We start from the raw sequence: 20271 nt of genomic DNA on the forward strand, positions 1-20271 counted from the left end.
TATTACTCATTGAAACACTGCTCCTTAACTACCAATGAACTACTGACTCTCTCAGATACACTGATTACAGGTTCATTCAGATTTAGAGCATTTATTGTGACAAAACAGAATATATTTTCTTAAAAAGACATTTCCAATGTTTATGATCAAATGGAATCTAAGTAAGCAAGGGGCAGATATCACATCATTTTGGGAAAAAGTTTGTACAATAATCTCTAGAACATGCGAAATTCAAATTTTTTTTTAATATTTCCCCCCTCAAAATGTATCATTTGTCTCATTCAGTTTCTCTAATCTGTAAATATCTATGGAATCAATGAAAAATATATTTAACCTAGTTTTAAAAAGAGACATTTCCAGTAATTGTTGGCAATCATAGTAAAATTATATGCAAGACACAAAAATATTAGGATCTAGCATGCTTGCTCTTTGACACATTCTATTCCAAACTTACACTTCATTTACATATCTTTATTTCAGTTTAGTAAATGTTGCATAATCTCAAATCTTTGAGCAGTCAGACAGTGATTAAAAAACTGATTGTTACTAAGAAAACAGGCAACCTTTCTGTATTGTGTATGCAATTAATTTTAAACATTGTTTGCTATTAAAGTGCTGTTATAAGCAAAATGAAATAAAATTAGTGTCTACTGTAAGCGACATGTTAGTAATATTCAAATCATTTGTTTTGGCAAATAGTTCTAAACCTACATGTGTTCATGTACCCACTTGAAACTAATCCAATATAAATATTTGTTTCCAATAATTCCATGACTAGAAGGCACATACTACCGTAATAATGTCCCAGCAGTTTGTTCAAGTGAGCTTTTCCATGTACAAATTTAATTGTGCTTTTAAATAGTTACTGATTCAGTATGACCTTGAAAGTGATATCTGTGCATGTCTTTTTTTTCCCAAATGGATCTCTCACTCTCCAGGGGTTTCATTTTGATAAGATTAACACACATACATATATGTGTGTGTGTGTGTGTATGTATGAACATATGTATAACTATGTAGATCTATATATATAGCTATGCATATTGATCTCTATAGATCTACATAGTTATACATATATTCATACATACACATGAAAAGAAGTCTTCCATAACAGCAGCTGAAAAGTGCAGTTTATACTTTTTGAGTTGGCTTTGTAGTAATGAAGTTTAAGAATAGTCAATGGAGTTTTCACAAATGAATTGCCGTGGGAATTTTGAGATCCAACAGTGTTATTTGTTGTATTGCATGTGTCCTGTGTTACTCTGTTTTCTCACTGGCTGTTTCAAGCTCACTTCACTTCCAGAAGAGATGATTGGCAGATTATTTTCCATGTGGTAGCGAATAAGATGACCCACACTATCAAACACGTGGTCTTTGGTTCTCACCTTGTAAGGAAGCAAAAGAATTGATTGAAGTTTATTTTCAATTAAAAATGATCACAAACTGAACCTGCTCCTTTGAAGTCAACAGGAATTAAAGCCACTGAATTCAGCAGAATCAATACACAGGATTGCAGTGATGCACACTTTAACAGAACAAATAGTTTTAACTATTGTTCTGTTCTCTGTTTCGCGCTGGTTTTCCTGTGTGCCAGCCAGAAGTAACACCTGTGATACCCTGTCTCGTGCTGGTTACGTATTCTGCTATGGTGACGTCATACCCATTGCACAGGCAACGGAGAACAACTGAGGGAGAAAGGGGAAGTTGGTGGAATGTGTGCAGAACTGGGCACAGGGGCACACAGCTATGAAAGGGGAGCAAAGCCACAATTTTTTCTCCCAAGAGGCATCTCCCCTCACTCCCACTTGTAAGAAATATCACTCAGGGAAGCCCCTCAAGCAGCTGTACAGAAGTCCTAGAAGGGTAGATTTCAGGTTATACAACTGACTCTTTCCATTATCTTTTCTGCCTCTGGAAACCCTTTACTGGTCAATTTTATTATTGGATGCAATCGGCATTTGATTATAGCAACATTTAATACTCAAAGGATGTATTAATTATACATCCATGTGAGACAGCTAATTACAATAATGAGCACACTATTAAAAGTCTTGGGGTGAAGTCCTAGCCCAACTGAAGTCATTGGCAAAACTCTTGTTAACTTCAACAGAGCCCGCATTTCGTCCTTGGCAGTTTAATATGCACTTTGCCTTTGAAATGTTGGAGCAAACCAGTACCTTTTTAATGAGATACTTTCCAGACATGGATTATCCATACCTTGCCTTCAGGATCCACCAATAGTAAATGCTTTGCTTGCCCTCCTTGCAATCCACTCAATACATATTGACCAGGTGATGTTGCACTCTCTCGCACCAAAAAATCCCCATCGTTGACCAAGAGGGTCTCTGCTGCTTTCCTGTTTAATTTCCCATGGTAACAATCTTCATTCCTTAACTCTTGCTGTATTTGTGGCAGAACACATACGCTATCCATGTTGGTTGTGGCACGCTGCTGAACAGCTTCTGGCAATTCTAAAATTAAACGAAAGGAAAGATGTTGGACCCTTCACCCAAAACTTCAGCATAAACGCAAGAGATATTAAATTTTTTATACCACAAACACTTGGAGAGTCAAATGATTCAGATTTGAAGCTGTAATCAAACCAGTCTTCCAGGTAGTAATAATATTTAACATATTCAAAGCCTTATGCACACAGTAATATTCACAGCACCCAGCAAGTTAGTTAAAACTTATCACCTCCGTTTTTACAGATGTAGAAACTTTGGAAAGTGTGAGATCCATTAAATAGCTAGTTAGTTCTCACATTGCTAGGTAACAGGAACAGGGATTAGCCATTAAAAAGTTTGTTCTGATATTGTAGTGTTTGAGTTTTGTATTGTCACGGTTGAGTGTGGTGGGTTTCTCTGGGAAAGAATCACAAAGTCTGGAAGCTTAGAGGAGATTCTATCTTGCAATTGCATATCTGAATGTGGCATGTATTAGAAAGCTGTTTATGTAGTTCACTGAACTACATACAATTATGAATGGCACAAAAATACTTCTGTAGGGTTGTGTCAGTTGTAAAACAGTCTGTCTTACACCAAAATCTACAGACAAAATGCTTGGTTTGTTTGCATGGTTACTTTTACCTATTGTATTATCAGCACATGAAAAATGACAAAGAACACAATCTGATTATTTGTGATCTGGTAGGTATTTTGTTAAAACAAAAAAATCAGATCTTTCCTGCAAAACAAGTTTGTCTTTTGGCTACATTATTTAAAGATCTAATTTTTCATTCTTCTTTAGCTGGCACTGAAGAGAATGCCACATCTAATTGTGAGGGTCATGTTGAATGACTCCAGCAATGTACTGGAGTTTAAGATAATATGACTGATACAGCCAGAAAGGAAGCATTTACAGCATGATGCATCTGCTAAGCAAAACCAAAATGTTACTAAACACAACAACAGTATAGGAGAGTTGGGATACAGCCAGTCAGGCCGCAAATGACTCATAGGCAACATTTCTCTTAGAAAACTGACTGGTATCACTGTTTCAATGCAGTTTTGCTAGCAGGGCCTCCTCTGGCCTCTTTAAAGAAGGATTCTCCAAGCACAGAGGGAACCCACAGATCCAAGCTGGGAAAGTCATCATGGCCAGAGGGTTGCTCTTATGCAGGCCTCTCTTGTCTCCATCCCCTTCTCTCTGAGTGGATGGATCCCAAGCCAACCGCATAAGTGGTTCAGGAATGGAGAAGATAGGAAATAAGGAGAAAATTTTTAACAGTCAGGGTAATTGACCATTAGAACAACTCACCTATGGACGTGATGGATTCTCCATCACTTGAAGTCTTTAAATCAAATCTGGATGTCTTTCTGAAAGATCTGCTACAGTTCAAACCAAAGTTATGGGCTTGATGTAGCAATTAGGAGATAAAGTTCTCTGAGCTGGTTTATGCAGGACATCAGACTAGATGATCATAATGGTCCCTTATGATCTTAAAATGTATGAAGTTGCATCAGAAGCAGTTGACCTCCCCTGGTCAGAATGGGTAAGACTTACAAGTGGAAGACCATCCTATGTCTTGGGGACATGATATGGTCCTATGTTTTCAAAGCAGCTTGGAGGGACTGCCTGTCATTCCCTGTGAAAGTTATAACCCTATGCATTTTATTGCTATTGATCAACTTCAGAAGACAGAAGTTAGATCTACTCATTGCTTGTGAGGATTTCTAATCTTTGGTGCTGCTTATCCTGAATTTAACAGCCAAAAGGGGAGCCTAGCACAGTTACAAGAACTTTTTCGCTCCCAAATTATTATGGAGGAAACAGATTCCTTCCCCGTGCATTCAGATGACAAGATCCTCATTTCAAGACTTAGAAAAAGATGTAATTGAAATATAAACCTACTCTCATGACACAGCGGGCTCCCATAGATCTGGGCTGATGCAAGACCTCTAGCTGTGTAGGCTGTAGTTTGCAGGGTCTGAGTGTTGATGTAACAAGGGTCATCAAAAAGATCCATTTTGCAAGCAGGTTTCAGTAAGGATACATCTTTTTTTGCCGTCAGCGATCTTTCACCATAGTTACCTGTAATTAATGGCAATATACATTGTATCTTCTTTTTTACCAAGCTAAAAAAACCACCACAGCTGCATCTGAATGTTGCAGCTTTGACATTTCCACTAAACCCTTCATGGACAAAAGAAAAAATGTGCCAAATTATCACATTTGCCTTTATTTCTAAAAAGCATAATGTTCAACATCCTAACCATTTTAGAATTAAAATGGGGTCATCAAAATTGCTCAAACCCTTGCCCTAACTCTGCTCCTACTGACGTCAATGGTAAATCTCCCATTGACTTCAGTGAGAGAAATTTAGGCCAAAGCTGAGTAATCTTGAAAACCCCACCCTGAAGCTCTCTAGTACGGTTCACTGAAAATCATAGGAGTGAGTATTTGTTATTATAGGAGTATTTTATGTATTTATGGTAAAAATACATGCAGTTTTTCTTAACTTTTCTTTAGGTTTCTCATCTCAGGGTTCCTAATGCCCTACTATGGAATATGTGGCTGATTATTTTTACTGGCCCTGGATAATTCTGAATAAATTAACTTTTTCCACACTTATTCTACCCTGATTCATATGTAAAAACATCCATTGAGTCTAACTGGACCTCTGAGCTCTCCTCATTCTGGGAGCAGTTTGTATGAGAGGAGACTAAAAAGAGCTTGGCTTGTTTAGCCTTGCGCAACAAAGGCTCAGAAGAGATCTGATTGCTCTCTGTAAATACATCAGGGTACACCAGGGAGACAGAAGAGCTATTAAAACTAATGAACAATGTTAGCACAAGAACAAATGGGTATAAATTTAGGCTGTAAACTAGAAGAAGGTTTCTGACCATCAGAGGAGTGACATTCTGGAACAGCCTCCCAGTTTTAAGATGAGTTTGTAAGTTTATCAGTAGGATGACTGGACTTGAGGACTCAGGAGGTCCCTTCCAATCCTAATGTATGTCTTTATGGAGACACACTGCACATCCTCAGTTGCATTACAAAATCCTTTCCCCTCCCTAAGAGCATTTTGTGAAGGGGAGGGGTTTCTTCCTTTCCCTGCCCATGAAGGGTTGGGAGGTTGGAGCTGATTTGTGCTTTGTAGCTCTGCCTGGTGAGCCAGAGGATTATCACTCAGCCTAGGGTCTTAATGCAGGAGAGGGTTAACAGAGCAGCAGGATATTAAGGGAATGCTACTCAGCTAGCCAAACAGCAACCATTTTTGTGCTATTTATCACATTTATTATTTGATTTATTCATCCATCATATGTAGAAATTAGTTGCTTCTCTTTTAAACATGGCAAATGCAGAAATACTGCAAATAACGAAATCTAACACCACCATGTGGGCAGTGTAATACAGTCCCCACCAGCAGGGCTGATGGGATTTTTAAAAGGCCTTGTTGTATGAGGAAGAGGATGGAGCCAAAGAAACGTGTCCAGTGGCATCAACAGTGCCATGTGAAGTCCAAAAAAGGGGAGCCTACCGATATATTGGGATATCGGAGAGCAAGTTTCCCCACCATGACGGTAACTTGGAACACATAACCAGCCACACAAAGGGAAACAGGGGAAAGCTCAAGTGAAGAAACAGAGTTAAGATTAGATTTGAAACTAGGATCCTTTAACACTGGAATCAAGGCCACAAACATGCTCCCTCTGGGAATGTCACAGCGACGCTGACAGTTCTGACCCTGTAATGCATGTGTATATTCTGTAGGAGTCAGGTCAGAGCTAGTTAAGCAGGGGAGCATCTTTCTTCCTTGCAGGCAATGAAAGAAAATAAAGTAACAAAGGGCTCCTGTATGGTGTCAGGACAAGTAAAATTGGTAAAATCCACCAGCAGGCATAAAAATGGATCAACACCCCTTTGAAAAATTGTAAGGCTTTCCTCTCCACCCCTCAGCTGGGGAACTAGTCATGACCTAATAAGCAGAATACTTTTCTTTACTATATCAAAAATCTCAGCACTTCCAAACAGTCTGGCTCAATTGAAATAGATATGCAGGGGAAGGAAGACATAGCACATACCCATTGATTTGTTTTCTTCTGGACAGTTTTCATATATGTTGATGCATTTTGGGCTCCCAGCCTGGAAGAATCACACAATTTACTCTCATAGGATGTCAATTGTTAATAAACTTCAGATATCATTGCAATATACACCATGCACTCCAGTGATCCCTGGACAACAAATTTCCCCACCCCCTCAAACAATAGTCAGTGCAGATGCTTTACTTCCCATTGGCTATTCCAGTGACGCATGCCCCATTCCTCATGAAGAGTCTAAGCTCCATGGCAGTCAATGGAAGGCTTAGAAAATATGGGTACACAGCCAGCCTCTGACAGGGTGAGAGAGAGAAGCTTGGTTCTATATTTGCATTTTATGTTTGTAGCATGTTACAGACACAGTCTTAACATATTGACTTGCAAAACATTAATATTCAGCACACTGGGAACACTAACCCTTCCTCCTCTAATGAATAACCCCTTGTTTTGATTTTATTCCTAAGGATATTTTCATGAAGACAGAACTTTGGTTGCCAAGCAGCAGCTCTGCTTCTGGGACCAATTCCTCACCTGAAATCATAACCCACTGTTTGTATCATCACAATTAGTTGCTAAGGAGATGACTATGATGTCACAAATGGGAATCAGATGATTTCATTTGAGGAATATGCATCAGGATTAGATTAATTTCTAGGCAATGAAGATCCTGTTTTCATGCAAACATTTCTTGCAATAAAAACAGGGAGAGAGAATACAGACAACATGGCACGGAAGCAGAATGGTCACACTGTTGTCTGAATGGCATTAAAGAATTTTCAAGATTGAAAGGAAGTACTGAGAAAACAACACCTGGGTTGGGCGTATGAGAAACACAGTATCACAGCAGTGAACCAGCGTTCAGTTACATCTCCTGGGGTTGTACTGTCCCTCCTCAATAAGCCTCTGCTGCAAAGCTACAAGCATAACTGAAAAGGAGGACTTGTGTCACCTTAGAGACTAACAAATTTATTTGAGCATAAGCTTTCGTGAGCTACAGCTCACTTCATCGGATGCATGCAGTGAAAAATACAGTGGGGAGATTTTATATACACAGGGAACATGAAACAATGGGTGTTACCATACACACTGTAACAAGAGTGATCAGGTAAGGTGAGCTATTACCAGCAGGAAGGGGGGTGGGGGGACCTTTTGTAGTGATAATCAAGGTGGGCCATTTCCAGCAGTTGACAAGAACATGGGAGGAACAGTGAGGGGAGGGAGGGGGAGAAATAAATATGGGGAAATAGTTTTACTTTGTGTAATGACACATCCACTCCCAGTCTTTATTTAAGCCTAATGTAATGGTGTTCAGTTTGCAAATTAATTCCAATTCAGCAGTCTCTCGTTGGAGTCTGTTTCTGAAGTTTTTTTTGTTGAAGAATTGCAACTTTCTGGTCCGTAGTCGAGTGACCAGAGAGATTGAAGTATTCTCTGACTGGTTTTTGAATGTTATAATTCCTGATGTCCGATTTGTGTCCATTTATTCTTTTACGTAGAGACTGTCCGGTTTGGCCAATGTACATAACATTCAAAAACCAGTCGGAGAGGTTCTGGGTTTGTCTATCCCCCTAAAGTCCCAGAGACCTTTGGGTCATTTGAAAGCACGCTGTATCTTGAAACACACTAGAATTACCAAAAACTGCATCTCGTACATGCAGAATGTAGTGCGTAGTGACAGCATGGTCTGACCATGGGACTGGGAGCTGGTAAGTCCTGAGGGATTGCAGGTGTGTGGTCTTGAACAAGCCATTTAAATCTATGTCCCACTTTCTCCCCATCTGAAAAAAGAGATGAGACCTGCTCTCCTAGAGGTATTGTAAGGATGTATCAGTTAATGTTGATAAAGTGCTTTGAGATTCAAATATGTGCTAAGTGCTTTAAAACTGGCCTAAAAACCCCTTCCCAAACCAAGTAGGATTTGGTTGTGGTTGTGTTCATATGCTCTCCACCACAGTAAGTTGCTTTCTCTTCCCTAGAACGGTAGTGAATAGTAATACCAGAAATAGACATGCTTACCAAACAGTATTGCTTTTCACATTGTATGGGACAGTTTGCCCTTTGGTCTGTTTGCACTTTTATTCGCGTGTCTAATAGTCCACCTGTAGGAGGTTCTTTTCCTGGAATTTCATTGTAATATTCATGATCCTCCTTCTCCTGTATATTCCAAGCTGATCCATCAAGATTCATCATTTCACTGAAAAATGAACCACCACATGAAATGACCCATGTAATCAGATGATTCTCAGGGTAAAGATGTTCCATGAGTCTGTCCACAACAAAATGGACAAACTAGCCACAGAAATGCCATTGTTCCCAATGTTAAAAGCTGTCTGATTAAATCTTTTCACCCAGCTACTTCTTTATTTTTTCAGCTATTGTGATTTGTTTTAATCACCCATAACTCAGTTGGCAGGGTGGCATAGATACTTCCTTAACGTTGGGACAGTCTGCATTCTCTTAGCCATGAAAATGATACAAGAGCCACTTTTGGCAATGTTTTACCGTCAGAGGAGACACTGTTCATTAATGCATTCACATTATAGACTCTGGGCCCAGTTCCTTTTGCCTCTTATCTTGCCTGCATAAAGCAAGTGTGGGGGACTTATAAAGGGAAATTAAAACCTCATGTGGGCATTTGGGCAGCAGTTAGATAGGCCTGGAGTTGCTTCAGGAAATCAAATATGGCTACAACAAATACAGTTTTCCAGAGTGGAATCTAGTCTAATTTTAAAAAACAAAATCAACAGAAAAAGACTCTTTCAGCTGGAAGCAAACACTGAAGGCTTGTCTACACGGTGCAATAGTGCATTTAAGTGGGGTGTGAATTCTAGTGCACAATAGCATGTCACATACTAACTGGCGTGGGCTCAAAGTTCCCTAGTGTGTGTTAACATAGTAGTGTTTGAAATTGGACTCCATTAACGTGCACTAGGGAAATTTGAGTGCATGCCAGCAGGATCTATGTGGGCCCGTTAGAATTCACACCCCAACAATGTGCATCACCTCATCGTATAGACAAGCCCTAAATGGCATCATCGATTGTGCGCCACATTTTCCTGCATGCCATGAACCAAATGATGATGGCTTCAACATTCAGCTGATACCTCCTGCTTTTGCAGTGTGTTTCCTGCACTATGCCTTTCCTCCAAAAACAACAACGCATTTGGAATCTTACTTCTCTGTGTAACAAGAAGATAATTGGATAAAAGGCCACAAGCAGGAAAGAGATAAAGTTCAAGTACTTGATTATGTGATACACAGCTCAAGTATTTGATTATGTGATTCATAGTAGTTTGGAAGCGGGTGACTCAGTCACACAGCAGTATTGGAAGGAAGTCTTCTGTCTGGGGACTGTTCTCCTGGACTGGGTGAGTGCTGGGCTAAATAATGTAATCAACCATTTCCATTTCTAATTTCTGTGATTTACGTATCATGTAGCCTAGCATGATTTCACAGGGAAGATCATCTTTATACTTATTGCCCCCTGAGGTAACAGATTAGTATTAGAATGTGGAGGGAGAGAAATACGCTATATAATAAAAAATATATAATTAAGGTGGTATCGTTATTATTGTTATGGGTTGGGTTAAACCTCACTGAAGCTGTGGGTATACAAGCTGCCTTTCTTCAGGATAATTATAAAAAGCAGTGAAGCACCTTTATGGACTAGATAGCTGAAATTATAGGGACCTCTACCCTACCTATCATGGGTATGATTCAGACTGGGAGCTTTTCCCACTCATGATGGGCAGCATGGGAGAAAACATGTAAGTATTTGTCAGAGAAGCAGGTGATTGAGGTGGACATCATGGGTAGAGGGAAAGTGTGAGTCAACCTTGCAATAAGATAATAGGTTGGAGAGGTGGGTAGGGGGCTAAACTGCAGAGGGCTTTGAAAGTAAGGACAAGAAGTTTGTGTCTGATGCAATGGAGAAGGGGGAACCAATGGAGAAACTTAAAGATGGGGGTGGGGGGCAACAAAGTCAGAGCAATTAGCCAAGAAGATCATTTTCACAGCCATGTTTTAATAGATTTTAGGGGGATGAGGTTGCAGACACCGAAGGCAGACAGCAGGAGATCACAGCAGTGAAAGCATGAGATGATCAGGGCTTGGACCAGAGTCTTCGCAGCATGGGCAGGAAGAAAAAGTTGGATCTTGGAGATGTTTTGCAGAAAGAAGCAGCAAGATTTAGACATGGCCTGTAACTGTGGGTCAAAGCAGAAGACTGAGCCAAAGACAAAGCCACGATGACGGGCTTGAGCAGTAAGGAGGATGGTGGTGTTGCTTGCTGTGATAGGGAAAGGGGAGGGTTTTAGGGGAAAGATCAGGCACTCAGGTTCTGGCCATGTTAGGTTTCAGCTGATGAGTGGACATCTGCAAGGATATGTCAGAAAGATAGGCTGAGATTTTACGTGCCCCTATGATTTCTCTGCTGTGTCGGTCAGGGTATATGGAGCAGTAAAGCTAAGTTTCTGCCAATTCCCCACCTACTCCCTGCCCAGCTGCTGTGGGGAATAAGCTCGTGCTTACTCCTGTGTGCCCACACCCAAAGTCTGCACAGCCCTTGGAGAAGCATTCTTACTTGCCCTTACTCCCATGTGCAGGCATATAGTCCAAGTAATAATCTAGCTCCTCTATTTTTAATAATGTAGCTAAGTGCAGAGCTCCAGGTACACCCTTCACACATTCAAATTCCAAGTTGCACTTGTGTTTATTTCAGTATGTGAGGCTGTTCTAAGTTGGAGCCAAAATTCTATCTGGCCTAACAGGGCCAGGATCAGGAAAGGAGAAAGGTGGCTAAAAGTTACTCTTCCCCGCCCCCCCGCAGCTGCACTGAACATAAACTTGGAACAGCTGAGGTTGGAGCTCAACGTAAGCACAATATTTAGAGAGCAGAACTTGCTCATTTCACTTATTCTGCCCTTATTTGGAAATGTTCACTTTAACATGCATAATTTAAAATAAGGCTATTTGGAGAAGGGAGAAAAAGGCTGAATTCAGCTCTCAGTTACACCTGAACAAATGGGAATGCACTAGAAGAAGCAGAACTTGGTCTGCTATATATTGTGTGTACAGAGTTGTTTTTTTTTTTTTAAATAAAGTCTGTGTGTGTCCAAAAGAACGCCATGCACAATGCACCTTGTTTAGGGGGTCAGTCCCTATAGCATATATTCATCCTTACAGCAGAAGAGCAATATTCGGGTTACTAGAAAACACCACACTGACCTTTCATTGGAAGTAATCGGAGTAGAAGGATTCTTCAAGTATTGCTTGAATCGGAGCTCAAAAGCCTGCCCTATGGTATTTATTACATCCTGAGCCATTCCGTTGGGACATTCCAATATATGGCATGCTACAAAGTGGTGCAAAAATGTTTTTAAAAAACACTATTATTTATTATTTGTATTATCATAGTGCCGAGGACCCTACTGTGCTTGGCACTGTATAAACACAGAACAAAAAAAACTTTCATAAAACATGTTCACTTAGCTTATAAGAATATATTCTGAGAAAGTTCTTATATCAGCAAATCCAGAGGTGAAGTATAGAGGAAATACCTCAGTAATTTGAGGAGACCATGCTGATTTCGCTTCTGATGCGTTAAGAAAGCCACCTTGCATGTGTTTTAATTTTAAAATAAATCTACAACTTTGCAAAAGAATCTAAACCTGTGTTTATGTTTTCTGCTTTGTTTTTTTTTTTTTCCTCCCTTGTCTCTCTTCCTCTCATAGTGACTGCTATGCATTAAGAGCCAGATTTTCCAATATCATTCCGGGTCCTTTTAAACCAAAAGTCCAATGTAAGTGGCCAGATTTGCTGAAGACTTCAGCATGTTAGCCATATACTGGGCACAGAGGTCTTCTGAAAATCTGGCCCTTATTTAGATGCTTACAAGGAAACTGAAATCTTTAAAAATCTGCCTCCAATTTTGGGTGCTATGCATTTAAAATCTGGCCCTGAACTCCTGAAAATCTGGCAGTAGATCACTAGATCAGTGGTCTCCAAACTGGGGTGCATGAGATGGTCCCAGGGGGTGCGCAGCAGCAGGCGCACCGCCGGACGGCACTCCGCCGTTTTTTTCTTCGCCAGCAGCTCTGCACGTCCACAGCTGGTGTTCCCCTGCAGCAGGTCTTCTGGTCTTCTTCCGTCGGTGGCCCGCCTGTGGCAGGTCTTCCGGTCTTCACCCCGGGGGTGTGCAAGCCAAAAAGTTTGGAGACCACTGCACTAGATGGCAGACCAGTCACTAGATGGCACTGTGAGATCACTCTGGCTAGTACAGTACACTACATCCTGCACACAGAACTGCAGACCATGGCTGCCTTAGCTGCTACCAGCCTGAGGCCTAACATTCAAGCCTCAATCTAAAGTCTACTTTCCAAATGGTAGTATAATTCACTAGTGCAATACAAACACAAGCACTGATTTTACAGTGGTTTTTAATATGTTGCCACATTCATACCTGAATGCTTAATACTAAATGTCACTGAAATCACAAATGATTTTTGCAAAAAGAAAAGGAGTACTTGTGGCACCTTAGAGACTAACAAATTTATTTGAGCATAAGCTTTCGTGAGCTACAGCTCACTTCATCGGATGCATTCAGCCGTACTTAATTGAATTAGTCATTTTCTCATGTATCAGAATAAGGATGACATAGCTAAGAAATGAGGGTTATAAATATCAGCCCAACTTTCCCTGGAAACAATTCCTTAACCATAGGAGACATCTCAGTAGTCAGCTGTTTTACATACTGTGATCACAGAGACTCAGTAGTCATAAGCAGTGATGATCCCCACAACCTCCAGCTCTAACAAACATAGCTCCCTGCTACCTGAACTAAAAGGAAATTAGCTAGAGCAGTGTTCGGGGTTTTTTCTTCTGTAGGCCAGCCACTGAAGGGACACATGCTCTCACACCTGAGTAAGGCTCACCAGTCCATCTGCTAGTGGGCTGCTGTACAAATTAGATGCTAGTCAGTGCATTGCAGAAGGATATAGAATTACTCTGACCACTCCAGTCCCTCTGGTCTTGTCCCACTGTCTGCTTTTGCACTGCCTGTGAGATGCTCCTGCACAGTTGTGCTAGTCAGTATTTTGCCTGTTGCAATGCCACCAGGAGAACGGGGCTTTTTTTCTAAATCACCGTATTCTCTTGTCAGCAATGGTCATCAGTTGCTGGCTGGCTTCAAAATTTTACTGATGTAACCTGCTGTTCACTGTATAACTGTTCTCAAACAAGTAATGCAAAGGATGCAGTGATGATCTCCACGGATGAGGCAGCAGACCGGTAGTTAAACAAACTAGGTGAATAAAAGTGAAAGCAACTGAATTGCATGGTCTATAGTTCCATTAAGGGATTTTGGGAACATCATAAATTACGAGACAAGATCACCAACACTTTTTCCTCTCCCTGAAACTTCAGCTGGAGCAGCTCAGTTTGCAATGGTGGCAGGGTAAGTTCCCTTCCTCTCAGCCAGCACAGAGGTTGTGTGCAGAGCTGCCAGTCCTGCTTGGGAAGCTGGGAGAGTGGCAGGATGCGAGTGTCTTCTCATTCCTGGAATTTGACAGTTAGCAGGAGTTAAGTCACGCCTGAAGATTCTCATTGTGGGGCATGAGTAGCGAGGTGTCTAGTGCTGCAGGCCAGACAACACTATCATCCCATTGACCAAATAGTGAAATTATACAGCCCTGAAATGGGCAGAATATCAAGCTGTTCTGTATCACAGGCACATTAAAGCTCATGTAATTGCTCAGTAGAGATAGGACAAAATACTTTAATCTGAAAATATTTTCATACCTCGCTGATTAACAGGATCTTTAGCTACATATGCAACATAGTCTGTTGTATCCTAAAAACAACAAAAACAAACAAATGTTTTTCAAGTGAGTCATTAAAGCACCATTGTCAACAAAATAGTGTAAATGAGCACAGAAGGATAAATTCAGGCACTCCCTTCAGCTTCAGAAATGATACTTACTTAGATTTTTAGGAAAAACAAACAGTAGTCCGCCTAGTTCATTGAAAGGAAGAGTAATTTGTTGTGTACATTGAAGTGCTAATTCCCCCTCCCCCCCCCGTCCCCTGGGCAAAAATGCAGGAATCTCTTTGTTTTACATTCTTTGTATATTAAATAAATTATATTCTGCATTCTCAATTCTGCTAAAGAAGCAGCAGTCATTTAAATGATGATCAGTCAATGGACAAAATTGTCCTCTTCAATTGTTATGCAGGGTTCTAAAGCATATTAGGCCTAATCCAGGAAAGCCAAGGGCCCTCTGCTTCAATGGAAGTCAGTTAGCTCACTTACCTATGGAAGTTCAAGAGCAGAACACAAACTAGCGAGCCCAAGTACTGCAGAGGGCAGACTAGAATTTTGCCTATTATGCAATTTTTTTTTTAAAAAGAACATCTCAAAGAAGAACTAAAATATGACATTCAATGGGCTGAAGTCTGATCTCTATTACATCACTGCGTAAATCCCAGGTAACTCCTCTGAAGTCAAGTGGAGTTAGTCTGGATTAACACTGGTGTCACTGAGATGAGAAGACAGGCCGAAGTATTCAGAGTCTGGTCACGACTAATATCGAAACATTATTTTTTAGTACAAAAACAGCAAATGGTAACTGACATAGCAAAAATAAAACATGTAGAGAATGTACAAAAGCAGAAGAGCCAGTTGATAATTCAGTGCTACAGTAAAATGGTGATGTCATGAATAGCATTATCTTAATAATTAAAGATGCATTTTGTTATCTTGGATCTTTAGGGAAAGGGTGGGGAGAGTGCACTTTGCAGTTCAAGGCATGGCTCTCTACAGAAGATGCAATCAACTGGCAGGAAATAAAAGCCCTTGTTTGTAATGCCACAAGAATAATCATTTAATATTGCTCAATCAATTATGAAAGAAGTAGATCTTGGGGCCAGCATAACTTGTCGATGTTTATTTTAAAAAGCACCCAAATTAACTGTTGTGGATGCAAATGAAGCCAAAATTTTCTTGTTAAATAACTTTTGTGAACTCAGTTTCCTCAATTTCTTTCTCAGATTTTTAAAAGCTCAGACACAGTCTGGGGTACACTGTCAATTCAAATTAGATGTACAACCATATTTAGCAATTAACTAGAAAAATACCAGATGATTTTGTTGCATCTTTACAAAGTTTACACACATACATGAATGACTTCACTCAGCACTGAAATGCAGCCACCTCTGGAGTAGAACACAGCGGCTATTTCACAGTGCATAACAACATGACACAGTGTAGATGCCTAATCCTGCAAGCTGCTGAACACCTTCCTACATAGAGCTACGCACCTTATAGGATTGGGCTCTGGGACAGGAAGTGAGGAATACCATATCCAATTGAAATTGTAAGAAAAAATTTGGTTGTAATTACCCAAAATGGCATCTGGCCACCAGGATTCACATCCTTATTCTTATGTAAAGTGCCACTAGTGACCTCAAGAGGGCTGGACCTCCATTTAACATCTCATGCAAACGGCTCTGGCTCACAGAGCCAGTGCCTCTCATCCATGCTGGGGGCATTCCTTCAGCTCTGACTGAGGCCACATCTACATTACAGACACTACAGTGGCAGAGCTACAGTGCCATAGCTATGTTTGTGTAGTGCCGTAGTGTAGACACTTCCTACAGCCATGGAAGAGGGTTTTCCACTGGTTTAGGAACTTCACCTCCACGAGCAACAGCAGCTAGGTCAACGGAAGAATTATTCCATCAACGTAGCTCCATCTACACCAGGGGTTGGGTTGGCATAGTTATGGCGCTCACCGAGCACTGTAGTTATGTTGTCCTAACTTTTAAGTGCAGACCAGGCCTAAGAGGGAAGAGTGTGACCTACTGAATCACCAGCACCAACTTCTGCAGTACCCTGTGTAGGTGTTCATTAGAGCTCTTCCCTCCAAATACTGACAACACACACCCCCGCTTATCCTGTGAGACCTGATGACTTCACAGCACAATACAGCTTCAGGCCGAACAAACAAACAAGGCGGCCATGGGAATTCTGCATCTAATCTGCTGAGCAGAGTACTGAAAATGTATCCCAATATTTTCAAAATGGAAAAAGTTATGCAAAATAAGGAGAAATTGTATTTAGAAATCTAAAACTTACTATAAAGTACACCCTACCTAGAAAATCTAAAGATGGGCTAAAGCCAGTTTTTAAAAGTTAAAAACTATTAAGAAAACTGGTTACACTTCCATGTAAATTAGTTAAATAATAGTGCCCTCCCCCAATTCCACCCAACACCCTCCCCAATCAAATGAACAAAAAGCCATAAATCAGTTCCCAAATCTGGTATCATATTATTCCATGGACTCTTCTATTTGAATTCAGGCAGCATGTGCAGAAAACTACCATCCAGCATACACTGTGTGTGACCTTTTCTGGCAAGCAAAGAATTTGCATGTAACAGCAAAGTAACGTAACTGCTGATGATATGATTCAGAGTGAACTTTAGTGAGTTGTGAACCTAAATTCAATGTGTTTTAATTAAAAGGAAAGAGGGACTTAAGCTGTAACATTTGGATCTGGATCTGAACTTCCCCAAAGTCAGAAGTTAGGATTTAAGTTTTTGGATCAGTCCCATCTCTAATGATTCAAAGAACTTCAGAACAAAGAGTCTTGGACCAAAGAATTCCCCACCACCACCCCACCCTTTAAAAAAAAAAAAAATACAGGCAAGGTAATATTCCTGTTCTCATACCTCCACTATTACCTTATCAGATAGGTGGTACAAGCAGAATTTCAAGGGCCAGATCTGCTCTAGAAAAACTGTGCTCATTGCCAGACCAAAGGTGAGGGGCAAGGATGGCTTTAAAGGCACCTGGTGGCAGCCGGAGGCCAGTTTGGCTCCCAGATATGGAGTAGCCTCAAGGTTCAGTTACCACTGTAGTAGTGGCACCCTTAGGTCTACTCTACTCATCCAGGATTGCCAGAGCACAGCCTTCCCTGGCCACACCGCTCCAACCCCAGAAATCCCATTACACCAAGGGGGCTCGGAGCAGGTCATGGAGTGCTAGCTCTGTTGGCTTTATACCACCCAGGGATTCTCTACACAAGGGGAATGCTCAACTGCCCACTTAGGGCAGCCTTCCATCTGCTTTATATTGCCTGATCAGTTTACATTTTCATAGCCAAAAGGGAGAGAATGTACATTTTTGAATGAAAGCTGAGATTCTGGCTTACAATTAAACAGTACTGAGAAGGAGGTTCAGGAACTTCTACTTTCTTTGTCTCATAATGCAAGAGACAGAGGACAGTCAATGCAATTGAAAGGCAGCAAATTCAAAACTGATCAAAGGAAATATTTGTCCACACAATTCAGTTACACTGTGGAACTCATTGCCACAGGATGCTGCTGAAGCAAAGAATATAATGATTGAAAGAGACATGTATATGGATAACAAGAATATCTAGTTATAATAAATCTTTTAAAAGAAGTTTGGGAAAGGATATAAATCCTCTTTTGCTTAAGGACCTAAGCCAAACTGTAATTATTAGGGATTCAGAGAAGATCTCCCTCTCCCAGGCTGCACAGATTGCCCCACTGCTGCCTACGGCAGGGTATTTTGCACCTTCCTCTGAAGCCTTTGGTGCTGGCCATAGTTGATGACAGGAGACTGCACTGAACAGACCACAGATCTGATCCAATCTGGCAATTTCTATGTTCATATGTTCCCATTTCTAGATCCCCCAAATTAGGGTGGGGGAACTATGGCTGCTGGCTTCACAGACCTCCAAAGGCAGGCTGAGCTCATTTTGAAGACAGAGAAAAAAGATAAAGACATATTAAGTTCCCACATATGCAGCAAGTCTACAGCAGAGCCAGGAATAGCACCTAAGAGTCCAAAATCTCAGTCCTCTGCTCTAACCACTTTCCTTGTCCTACGTGTAATGACTCAGAAATGTTAAGTATTGTGTAAGTGCAATTTAACCGGAGATAGGAGGGGATGAAGTAGAGGAATTGCAGGTACTTTTAGTCTTGTAATTAATCCTTATGCTTACAGAAATATATCTTACAAATCTGTACTTACTGGATCACCTCCAGAGGCAAATGAGATGGACTGCATGTGGTGGTTGGCAATAATCTGAGAAATACAAGCAGTCAGTTAGGAGTGCCCATGTGCTGTGCATATAGAAAATACCAGATAATAACCCCGCAGAGAAAGTAATACAGGGCCTAGCTCATGAAAACCTGATCCAATAATATGCACATCATATAATTTTCCTATGAGGGAACTTAAAGATGGGAATACACCCAGAAACATCAGATTCACATACAGTACAGCACAATCTTTTACTTCTTAATTCCCAGTAGCCATTAGGAGGTTTTCAAAATGAATTCAGCTGTTGATTTTTTTATATGATTAATAAGAAACTAAATATTAAAGTATTTGGATATTAGGAGAATTGGGGCTACGTGAGGAGAGAGAGAGGTGGCTTTACAAATCCGGGATTAAAGTTAAAAGCCAAATGAGTTCAGTTAAATGTCACTGACAGTTATCCATAAAGGCACACAAGAAGTCAGCTGATGGAAGAATATTTTTCTGAACAGGGCTCTCCGATGTTTGTGGTCTGATGATATTCAATCTCTATACCAGTACAGTTCTTTTATTTGTCATAAATCTCTCTAGCTGGATCAGGCATCAATTTTTCTTAGGTTCATGCATTACCTCATCACAATGAACACAGAGTTCTTTATTAGAACCAACTGCAATTGATTAAGCAAGCAGGCAAACAGTGAAATGTGGTGGAAATGAGAACTGAATACACTGGATTTTCAATTTACCAACATCCATAAATAGGGGCTAAAAAGAACAGTGAGACAGTGCCCTGAATTCCCATAATTCAAATTAACTGAGAAAGCATTAGTACATTTGGGACCAGATTCTTTAGCTGGGATTTGGTCCTTCTGCACTCTTGAATGGTGCAATTCCCCTGGGGTAAAGAGAACTCTCCTGGTGCCCTGCACCTTTGCCTCTCCCCGGGTAGGAGACATCCAGAGTGGGGGAAATGTGATAGAGCTCCTCTCTGCCCATGATTATCTTTCACTTGCACAGGGTCAACTCTACTAGAGACTCTTTGGCAATGGCAAAACTTAGAGCTGCCTGGCAGCAGCTCTACAATGTGTGACAGCCAGGGCTGGCCCACAGAATCAGGGAGTTAGAACCTAGCTCCTGGACACCACCTGTTCCGTGAAGAAAACCTAGCCCTGTAACAGAAAATACTAAAACCAGTACAAAAGGTTAAGCACAACTAAGGTGGTCATCTCAGGGAGCTGTGTTGCTACTGTGATCCAAGAATAGAATCACATCACAGTTCCAAATCAGACCTCAGCCCCATAGGCATATAGCTCCACATATCCTGCAGAATCAGCAAATGCATGTGATAAGTAACTGACAAGACAGACACATTAGCACAGCCTTAACCCGGCTTTGGACAACTGTGCACTAGCCTAAGGGCTGCTTTAAGTTTTGATAACTGCCTATGGCTGCAGAATCATTGAGGCCTGGGATTTCCAGGAGGGGGTGCTATGGGAGATCCCCTGGAAGTCAGGTAAGTAACTCTAGGGCAGCTTTGCTCCGGGGAACTGACAAACCTCCCTAACACAGGCCAGTCATATGACCCATTATTGTTATTAAATATTTATTTTTGGTAGTGATAAGAGACTCCAGTCTGCACTGCAGCCCTATTAGGCACCAT

At 40.9% G+C, this 20271-nt stretch overlaps 1 protein-coding gene across 1 annotated transcript in view; it reads right to left on the reverse strand.

Annotated features, from left to right (window-relative positions):
• SHC4 (SHC adaptor protein 4) overlaps positions 1 to 20271 on the reverse strand; it is a 50784-nt gene continuing 30513 nt past the window's right edge. Inside the window, exons 5-12 of the mRNA XM_074964778.1 lie at positions 18603 to 18656; positions 14343 to 14394; positions 11772 to 11898; positions 8562 to 8739; positions 6528 to 6588; positions 4354 to 4533; positions 2218 to 2471; positions 1 to 1385 (exon numbers count right to left, since the gene is read on the reverse strand). Coding sequence (XP_074820879.1) covers positions 1230 to 1385; positions 2218 to 2471; positions 4354 to 4533; positions 6528 to 6588; positions 8562 to 8739; positions 11772 to 11898; positions 14343 to 14394; positions 18603 to 18656 — 1062 coding nt within the window. The 3' untranslated portion in view covers positions 1 to 1229. The remainder of the gene's footprint in view (positions 1386 to 2217; positions 2472 to 4353; positions 4534 to 6527; positions 6589 to 8561; positions 8740 to 11771; positions 11899 to 14342; positions 14395 to 18602; positions 18657 to 20271) is intronic.

This window comes from Natator depressus, chromosome 10 (assembly GCF_965152275.1).
Source record: "Natator depressus isolate rNatDep1 chromosome 10, rNatDep2.hap1, whole genome shotgun sequence".
NCBI lineage: Eukaryota > Metazoa > Chordata > Testudines > Cheloniidae > Natator > Natator depressus.